At 39.2% G+C, this 10,980-nt stretch overlaps 1 protein-coding gene across 1 annotated transcript; it reads left to right on the top strand.

The window, feature by feature from the left end:
- Positions 1–7,975: 7,975 nt before the first annotated feature.
- LOC122082054 lies at positions 7,976–8,992 on the top strand. The gene has a single exon (XM_042649552.1). The coding sequence runs from the start codon at positions 7,976–7,978 to the stop codon at positions 8,990–8,992; it is 1,017 nt and encodes a 338-aa protein (XP_042505486.1).
- Positions 8,993–10,980: the final 1,988 nt, after the last annotated feature.

The following is a 10,980-nucleotide window of genomic DNA, read 5'->3' as shown; positions in this document are numbered from 1 at the left end:
AAGAATTTTAGTAGGCATGTGATTAATGAGGAAAGTTGCAGTAAGAATAGCTTCAGACCAAAAAGTTTTAGGCACATGCATACCAAATTAAAGACTTCAACCGACTTCTAACAAATGGCGATTTTTCCACTCAGCTACCCCATTCTGTTGGGGTGTATCACCGCAAGCAAGCTGATGGATAATACCATTGTCAGTAAAAAAAAGTCTTGTAGACCACCATACATATACTCCCCCCTTTATCAGACCGGACAATTTTGATCCTGGTTTCAAACTGAGTATGGACCATTTTATAAAAGTTTTTTAAGGCATCATAAACATCACTCTTATGCTTCATAAGAATGGTCCAAGTACAACGAGAAAAATCATCAACAAAAGAAACAAAATAACGATGGCCAAAGAGGGAGGTTATGGGACAAGGTCCCCAAACATCAGTATGCACAATGTGAAAAGGAGCAACAGATCTATTACCATGATAAGGATAAGATGAACGCCAATGTTTAGTAAAAGTACATGGTTCACAATGAAATACATGAGAAGAAAAAGATATAAACAAATGAGGTAACTATTTCCTCATAACAAAAGAGGGATGTCCCAAACATTGATACCAAAGTATCACAGAGTCTATAGAACTAGCATCACTACAGCCACATGCATAGTACTGTGGTGTAGTAAAAAAAGGTAACTACGGCTCAAGACGATATAGGCTGCCCTCCTCACTTCCACTGCCAATAATCCTTTTCGTCCCCAAATCCTGAAAGAGGCAATGAGAAGGAAAAAATGGAAACAACAATTCAAGGTTATAGTTAAAGTGCTCACAGACAATAGAATTAGGGTAAGGTTAGGAACATGAAGGATAGAAGCAAGTGAAATGGAAGAGGTAACAGGAATCCTGCCTTTACCAAAGATAGAGGAGAAGGTACCATCAACGACCCAGATCTTATCCTTACCAGAACAAATAGAGTAGGAGTCATAGTAATGGGATGTACCAGTCATGTGGTCAATGACACCAGAGTCAATGACCTATGACCCACGACGGAGCTGTGGAAGGTGCAGTGGCGGTGATATGCATAGCGGAAGCTGAGGTATCCTATGAGGTAGATGGGCTATTAAGCTGAGACAAGAGCCAACGAAGCACTGCAATATCATCCCTAAAGGAGCTGGTATCTGCCTGTGAGGAGTCTTTAGTATCAGTCTCTGTCATAGTAGCATGGGTTGTAGCCCATCCACTGCGGCGACCACGTGCACTAGGACGGCGATGAAGAACCCAGCACCTATCTCAAGTATGTCCAGTCCCTCCTCTGTCATCAATCTCTGTCATCCATGGGAAGGCCCTTGACCTCAGTCGCCTCCACACCATCTCTGTGGGTAGTGGAAGAAAGAGCAGAGCGCTCAAGTGAAGGTGTAGAATCTATGGCACCTCTCCTGGTCTCCTCACTCAGGAGGTAGCTACACACCTCATCAAGTGTAGGTAGGGGTGACCGGCCCAAAATTTGTATCCGAATATGTTCATATTCTGAATTCAACCCACCTAGAACAATCTAAACACGCTCTTTTTCAAGAGATCTATAGACCTTAGCTTCATCATTAGGATTGGTCAAATGGAAATCTTTGTAATGATCATACTCCTCCCAGAGTCCTATAACAGTGTTATAGTAGTTAGAAATGGACTTAATCCCCTGCTTCATGGAGAGATCCTGCTAAAGAAGTTGGTAGACCTTCACAGAGTCACTTACCCTGTCATAGGTCCTAGAGACACTATCCCAAATATCCTTGGCAGTTTCCTTCCTTATAAATCTCCTCCCTATCTCAGGTTTCATAGAGAAAAGTAGCCAAATCATAACAGTAGAGTTTGCGGACTCCCATTTCTGGTACCATGGGTAGGTGACAGCGGGAGCCTTGATAGCCCCAGTAACATATCCTAGCTTCCCTCTACTCCGCAGGGATAGCTTCACAGAGTGTGACCAATCCAAGTAGTTGGTACTATCCAACTTCACAAGAGAAATATGGGTGTTAGGATTGTCAAAGACAATCGAACTGGGGTTGGTACTACTCGACCCAACCGATGTAGCTTCCAGAGGTTCCATGAGATCAGACATAATGTAAGGATACTCCTCAAATAACACCAATGGAGATCCAAACCAAAGGGGATACAAAAGTCCCAAATATTGCCTTTTCATAACCCGAAAAAAAATTTCAACAAGCTAAAAAGGCATGAAATCTTCATAAAACATCAACAAAGCTCACTTCCAGGCTGTGGAGCTTCATCCCAACAGCATAAACAAATATTATAGAACCAGGTACAACTACCACAAGCAACCAAACCACATAATTCTCACCATTCTAGGCAAAAAAGGGTTCACAACGACTGAAAAATCGATATTAGGGCACTTGGAGGAGAATGAGTTATGCTCCTACACCTCTCCAAGGTAGACACAAAGGTTTAAAGGGGTCAAAGGACAGCCTTGGGTGACTCTATCCAGCCCAGCCACCAGCTCAACTGAAATTTGAGGAGAGAGAAAGAGGGTCGATTCCCAAGCTGGTGGTAAGGCAAGGAATGACTTCAACTGGCTGTGTGGACTTCAAATAGCCTTTGTAGGCCTTCAATCACTCTCCAAGAACCTTCAACTTGCTTCTAGAATACCAAGTCTTCTTTTTTAATCTCTTTACATAGTATGACCTTTATTAAACACTAGAAAGAAAAAAAGGGTCCAATAAAAACTTAAAGAATGAGTAGGGGGAATCTTAGTCGACTCTCAAAACCCTTTAGCTCTGATACCAAGTTGGAAGTTAGGATATTAGGGTTAGAGAGGAAGAAGATGAAGAGGAGAGGTAGGGAGAAGAAGTTGAAACGTTAAGAGACGAGAGTGATATAAAGGGGCAAAACGTGAATGAGCTCTCTTGCTGATCTCACTAATATTAGATTCAAATATTATTTTAGAGAATTACATATTCCACCCTAAGGGAGGTGAAAGAAAAATAAGAAAAATTACATATAAGGACAACTTAACATAAGACAGTTCATAATGTACCCCTAATACAAATATTCTAACATAGAGGGCGCAAACGGCAAGGTCGAATCAATAAGGGCCTCAAGGACAGCCTGACCAACAGGGAAGGGGGAGATCACAGCGGGTGTAGCAGAGATGGGGCAGGACTCATTGTCAAATGAAGAAGGGTCATCAGATCCATCTATATCAGCAAGGGTCGCAAGATTCGAATCGGTTACGACCGATGGTCGCAGAGGGCTCCAATGGACCAGCGGTACTTGCACAAAGGACTTCAGCTTCAGAGGCATGAACAGCGGGAACAGATAGCGGCGATGGTCGATTGATCTCTAGGTTACTCCTTGTGTGGGAGATATTAATATTTTTTTCCTTTTCTCTAGAAGAATTCAGGGATCGTTGGAGCATTTGAATCATGCGAGAGGATGGGGGCTTGATTCTTCACGCAGTTGGCAGTGTTGTAGCCGCAACATTTATAGAGAGTGTAAGTGGGCGGAACCCAGTCATATTGCTCTTCCTGAACGAAGGAATGGCCTTCCCCATCGATGATTGTGATTGTAGAGGGTAAGAGCTGCTCGGCTTGGATCTCAATGCAAATTCGAGCGAAGGATAGTCTATCCATCAACTTAGTACGTTTGTCGGAGTATAAGGGCTTACCGATGATGGATCCTACCAGACTCAGACCCTTGGGGTACCAAAAGTGGAGATGGAGGTTAGGGAAGATGACCCAAAAATGAATGGAGGACGGCTCAGAAGTGTAGACAGAGGTGAACTTGTCCCACTGGCATAGGAAGATAGGCTTCTTCCCCACGTACCAAGGGCCACCATCCAAAGCGGAGGATTTGTCCAAGGTGGAGGAGAAGACAAAAATAAAGGTACCAAAATCAACCATGTAGGTGGAGAGGGTGCCAGAGAGTTTCCATTGTTTCAGGAGAGATGCCTTAACAATGGGAGGGAGGCGGCTGCCAAGGAAGAACCCGATGACACAATTGCGCCATTACAGAATTTCATTATCATGTAGACCAGGCAGATAGAGCCCCATAGGGGTGAAGTTGAGACCAAAGCTAGGGATATCAGGGGAAGGAGGGCCGATGGCGGGAGCCGCCAGAGGGGAGGGAGGCATGGGTCAGATCATTATCATTGCATGTTCACTTGCTGGAGTTCTTAAAAAGTTAATTTAGAAACTTTACATCTGAAAGTGTAATTCTGCTGCTGAGTTAATGTGGTTGAAGTCATTATTTCATAAGTTGGGTTTTCCAATCACTCAACGTATGAAGATATTCTGTGATAATCAGACGGCTATCTATATTGCAAGTAATCTTGTGTTTCACGAGTGAACTAAGAGTTATCATGAAAAAGTTGATCGTCACTCTGTTTGCTACTTCTGCTAACCAACTTGGAGATATGTTTACCAAACCTTTGTTTGGTCCTACTTTCAATAAAGGATGTTCCAAGCTATGCATAGGTGATCTGTATACTCCAACTTAAGGGGCAATGTTAAATAATGGACCCTTTGTGCCGTGGGGGTACAAAGGTCTCATATGGGGTCGGTGGCATCGCTTAGATGCCTCTCTTGACTCCCACGCTACTTGTCTTATTGTTAGACTTAGGAGATATTATTCTGATTTCTTTTTTGGTTTCCTATTTTCTCTTATTTCCTAATTAGGATAGTTTTCTATTTCATAGATTCCTTTTGTGTCTTATAATTAATAATTATAAAAAAGAAAGCAAGGGAGACTCAAGGATTAAAGTATCGATATCGGTTACCGTATCGGTCGACTAAAATTAAGATATGTATCAGAGGGTATCGTATCGTGTCGAAGATACGCTAAGATACGCTAAAGATAAGCACATAAATGGATATGAAACACCTTTTTAAACACTTTTGCATTAAAAATTTATTAAAAAAAGCTATTGATAACATGTATTATGCATAAAGACTAAATTGAGGGTATTGCACTAAGAATTCAACGTTTGTAGTTGTCCCATAAATGTAAAATCCTTGTTCCCAACTTTGATTTCCACTTTAGTTAGAGAGAAATATGGCTGGAAGCAACTTTGGAACAAAAACCCCTCAAAAAATTGTGTTTTCTGAAAAATACTCATCTTGACCATTATATGACCGTAGCGCACTGTATCAGTACATACCGATACTCACCGATACGTACTGATACTCATCGGTACGTACCGATCGATACATACAAATACTCATTGATACTTACCAATACATACCGAAACATATATTTCACCTCGACTTTATATTTTCCATAGAGTATCAGTACGTATCGATAGTGTATTGGTGCATATCAATATGTATCGTAGGATATATATCGATACAAAATGATTTTAAAAATTCCATGTATCGTATCGGTGTGTGTCGTATCAGTCGGCTAAATTTAAGATACGTATCAAAGGATATCGTATCGGTATCAGAGATACTTTAAACCATGGGGAGACTGCAATTCACGTTTTAGTGAACTAGTAATCTTGATTCACTCTTCTTATTCTTCTCTTGTTCTCTTAGTGATTGCTAGGTACTAGAACTATAATATTTTACACTAAATATACACCCAACTCTTAATCCCCAATTGATAATAAAAGTGATTTTGTTGGTTTATTACTTTTATTGATAATTGTACTTGTCGTACTCGGGTGTATCTCCTTTATAGTAAGTCTAATGCGTTCTCCTGTTTCAAGTCTTTCCATGCCATACTCGAACATAGTTTAATGCAACTTTTCGAGTTCTTCGTAATGATAATGGAAAAGTACATTGATAGTAGCTTTCAACGGTACCTTAACTCTCATGGCATCCTCGATCGGACATATGGTCTTAGGACCCCCGAACATAATGGGATACTGAGCGCAAGAATCATCACCTTCTTGACATCACTTGCACTCTCATGTTCGCCACTGTGGTTCCTAACCATCTTTGGGGGGATGTAGTTCTTACTGCTGCCCACCTTATTAACTGGGTCCCTTCCCTAGTTAGCAATTCGACCGAATAATTCGCAAATTATTCGGCCGAATCGAATTTTTCCGAATTAAATGAAAAATTCTGACCGAATCCGAATAAAAAATAAAAATCGGTAAAATTCGCAGTTTTTTCAAAAATAAATATAAAACGCGAATAAAATGTGATGAACCGGATTAAACCGAATTATTCGGTTACCATTAACCCACTTAAAAAAAAAAAACAAAACAAAACATAAAAAACCAAAACCGAACTTTGAAGTCCGCGTGATTTTCTCTGGAAACCAAATCTCTCCCATCTCTTACCCTCTCTGAAAACCAGTGTCTACACCTCGTCGGCTTGCCGGCTCGCCGCCTCGTTGCCTCACCACCTTACTGCCTCGCCGCCTTCTACGGTCCTGCCTCACTGGCTTGCCCTCTGAAAAAACTAACACATCTCAGGCTTCTCAGCTTGTAGACCCATCTCACGGTTTGGCCTTTTGGGTTTCCACTTTCCACTTACAATTACGACATCTTTTGGTTCTGCGGACTCTTGCCGTCTTACGGCTATAGGCTACCAGCGACCTCACTCCTTCAGTCCTTCCGAGTTCCAAACTTCTGATCCACTTCCTGCGGACTCTTGTGGCTACGGGTTAGTAATCATCCTCCTGAACAGTGGCAACAAAATCCAAAATAATTTGATTGTTTAAAGGAGAAAACAGTAAGTGTTGGATGTTGGAACTCATGGTTGTCTACAATCAAGGGATTCATACTAGATCTCAAGAAGGATCTTTGCAGCACATGTGTGGATTATCTCAAACAATTTGCATTTGATAAACTCCTATGACAAATCGCCATAGATCATCTGTTATAGGAGTTTTTCTCTGATTGTATCTAACTGCCCTCTCTGTGTTAAATTTGCATTTGATCGTTGTTCTGTTCTGTAACACTTCTATAGTTCCGTACTTCTGTTTCATAGGTTTGGATTTTTTTTTTTTTAATTGAATGAAATTTGTGAACTAAACTATGTTGCACAGAGTGGGAAATACGAAACTTGCAAGAAATTAGAGCAATCAGAAATAAAAGAAAAATGACATCCTCTATTACGTAAGTATGCTACCCCACTTGGCTGTTTCTATCACTGTGTTATTCACCTCTAGAGTTCATCTTGGATGATTCATGTTCTGGATCAGAATGTATATTCTGGTTCTTTTTTTTTTTTTTTAGAGGTGTTATACCTCTAGCATATTGGGTTATTCAAACTTAGGTTTATCAGATTAAAATCTCTGCATCAGCCATCAGCACAGTAACCGAATGAGTTTCTGCTAGTATGTTCTACTCATAATGCAAAAATCTTGGTATTCTTGGTATGTTTTCTTTGTAATTATTAATATGATTTATTTGTTTGTTCATATGAAATGATTTTTATGTTTCAACTTTCAACAAATAGGAAAGATGGGGAGACAAAAAGATAAGTTTTGCAACATGCTGAGCCACTTGATAGTTCACATTTCAAATGCAAATTTTTTGAAAAACAAGTTTATGGAGGGGTCACTCGCCTCAAGTATCATTTAGCTAAGGTTAGTGGTCATGATTTTGCACCTTATGAGAAAGTATCTGATGATGTCCAAGCAGAAGCTCTTCTTGCTATTAATTCTGAATCAAGTAGTAAAAAGCATAAGAGTTGTACCAGTGGTGAGAGTATAGTTGGTTCCTCTCCTTTGACTCCTTTAACTATAACTAGTCAAAGGCAGTCCACAATGGAGGAAATGATCCCTAAGATGGACAAACCAACTTGGGAGAAATGTTTGCGTGACTTATTTATTAAAAGTAACATTTCTTTCAATGTTGTTCAATCGAATGCTTTTATCAAGTTTGTGAAGTGCACAACCCGTTATGGTCCTAGTGTTCCTATTCCAAGTTATAAAACCCTTCGTGGAAGAATAATCCCTAAATTAAGAAAGGACCTTGAAAAATATGCTGAAGAAGTAAAATTTTCTTGGAAACAAACTGGCTACACAATTATGTCTGATACATGGACTGATTTGAAGAAGCGGTCTTTTCTTAACGTGATTGCTTATTCCCTGGGTGGTGCTCTCTTTTTGAGGTCAGAGGAGTGTTCTCATGCTAGATTGACTGGTCCTTATATATTTGATATTCTTAACAGAGAGATTCAAAGTGTTGGCCAAAATTTAGTGGTTCAGATAATTTCAGACAATGCATCCAATTATTCCAGTGCACTTGATATACTTATTGGAAAGTATCGTTGGTTGTTTAAGACTCGATGTGCAGCCCATGGTATCAATCTAATGTTGAAGGACATCTATGAAAAGGTTTTTTGGGTTCAAGAAATTTTTGATGAGGCAAAAAGAATTATTGACTACTTGTACAAGTCAATAATTGTCTTACAATTGATGAGGAGTTTCACAAACAAGTATCTAAAACATCCTTGCAAAACTAGATTTGCTTCAAACTTTTTAATGCTTCAGTCAATTGTTGAAGTGGAAGAGAAGCGTAGACTCCTAGTTGCATCAGTTGAGTGGAGGAGTCTAAGAAATTCTAGATCTGTTAAAGCAGATAGAGTAGTGTACACTATTCAAAGGGAGTCGTTTTGGAATGATTCAAAAGAGATTTTGAGATTTATGGAACCAACCATTCGAGTTCTTCATTTGGTTGATGGTGATGGGGCTACATTAGGATATTTGTATGAAGCAATGGAAAGAGCCAGAGAGGTATTGGAAAAGCTTTATGAGGTTGACCATTGGTATAACCAAATTTTGGATATCTTTGATAAGAGAAGGGATGAAAACATTTTAAGTACCATTCACTATGCAGCTGCTGTTTTTAACCCTACTTATTTTTTAAGAGAAAGATTCAAAAAGATTCCTCAATTGAAAGAAGCAATAGATTTCATTGGTGAGATATTGGTTCCACAAGATGAGAGGAGAGAATATTATGGACAATTGGCAATATACCACATGAAGTCTAGCACTGTTTTTACTCCTAGTGCCAAGACGCTGATGGAAACTAGTCATCCTTGAAGTGTAATAATTGCTTTCTTTTTAAAAATTTTAGTTTATTCTTTCTTATGTAAAAATTACTTGTCATTTAAAATTGTATATTTATATATATATATATATATATTTTTTTTCTTTTACCAATGACAGGGGTTTAGTGGCATATGCAAGGTGATGCTATTCATATCTTACAGAAGTATACCATTCGAGTATTGAGCCAACCATGTAGTTCTTCGTCTTGTGAGAGAAATTAGAGTGCCTGGGATGTAGTACAAACAAAAAGGAGGAATAGATTGTCAGCAGCGATGTTAGATGATTTAGTCTACGTCAGAATGAATTCGTTGATGATGGAAAAGATGGGTGAACTTGAACAAAAAAACATGTTGCCCATTAATCTTGACAGTATTAGTGTCAATGATTTTGATCAAAGCATTGAGGACGTTGATAAAGAGCTAGAGAGATTATTGGATGATGTGGATGATAGCATCACTGAAGACTTGCTATTTGGTGCAAGTGCTAGTTTTACTGAGAGCGAGACTCAACCCTCAGATAGTATTATCTGATTTAGTTAAGTACTTAAGTTGTGGTGATGTAATAAATTTTGTTATGCTTTTGTGGATGTTTTGCTTTATTTAGAATAGTTTTTCCTTTTAAGCATGGATGATGGAATCATGGAACTAGGTGAGTCATGGATTGAATGATGTGATTTTGAACTTTTATATTCCTATAGGACAATTTCTTTAGAAATTGGATTACTGTAACATTGTTTCCATCACCCAATGACAGCTTTTTCTTAGTTTTTTATTGTATTGTATATTTGAACTACAGTAATTTGCTCTTTCTAGGTGTACATATCAAGTTAATTACTTGATAAATAAAAAAGATACAATAAATTTAAAAAAAAAAAAAAAATCCGAATAATTCTCGAATCCAAATCCAAATCCGATTTTTATTTTGTTTGCTTTTTTAACCGCTTTGTTTACCGAACCCTTAAATTGACCAGTCGAATTATTCTGAATAATTCCCGAATCCGAATTTGCTTAATTCTCCGTCCGAATAATTCCCGAATATGAATTTGCTAACTATGGTCCCTTCTGGTGTAATTAACCTTAAGCCCCCTATTTCTTCTTTCTCAGACCCTTCCATTGCTTCTACTCTTCTTCCCTGGGTCTTTTGGTGTGTTTGCTGGCCCATAACTCCTCTTCCTCGCTCTAAATTAGATCCTTGTGTGCCATGCGATGTATATTTCTTGGTTATTCGGCCTTTCAAAAGAGGTATAAATGTTATCACCCTACTACTTGCGGCTTGTATATAACTATGAATGTCACTTCATAAAATCCGAGGCCTATTTCACGCCACCTCTTTAGGGAGAAAGTCTTGAGGAAGAGCTTCCGTTTGTTGTTGATATTCTTCCTATTCAGAGGTAGACAGCGGTTCAAGGGGAAGCCATCAGTTCAGCCGTTAAAGGATGTGATCACTTACACTCGGAGGTCCAAGGAAAAGGACACTAGTGACCAACCATACCCATCTGTAGCACCTCCATCGGATCCACCGTTATCAGGTATTACTTCTCCTATACTTGATAATGTACCTATTGCTCCTATACTTGATAATGTACATGTTGCTCCCTTAAAGGACGATCGTCTCATTGTTGTTCGAAAGGGAGTTCGTTCTTGTACCAAGCACCTTGTTTCCAATTTTGTTTCTTATGCATCTTTCTCCCTCCTATAAGGCCTTTGTTTCTTCCTTGTCTTTTGTGTCTATTCCAACAAGTTGAAAGAAGCCATCAATGTGGAAGGCTGTTATGGTTGAGGAAATGCTGGCATTAGACAAAAAGGATACATGAGAACTTGTCCCTCCTCCTCAAGGGAAGAAATTGATTGGGTGTAAATGGGTTTTTACAATCAAGCAAAGTGCCGATCACGACAATTGAGCGGTACAAGGCACACTTATTGGCCAAAGGTTTCTCCCAAACCTATGGGATTGATCACCAAGAGACCTTTGCCCCGGTT

This window comes from Macadamia integrifolia, chromosome 6, assembly GCF_013358625.1.
Source record: "Macadamia integrifolia cultivar HAES 741 chromosome 6, SCU_Mint_v3, whole genome shotgun sequence".
In the NCBI taxonomy this organism is placed as follows: domain Eukaryota; kingdom Viridiplantae; phylum Streptophyta; class Magnoliopsida; order Proteales; family Proteaceae; genus Macadamia; species Macadamia integrifolia.
This window is presented reverse-complemented; position numbering and strand designations above follow the sequence as displayed.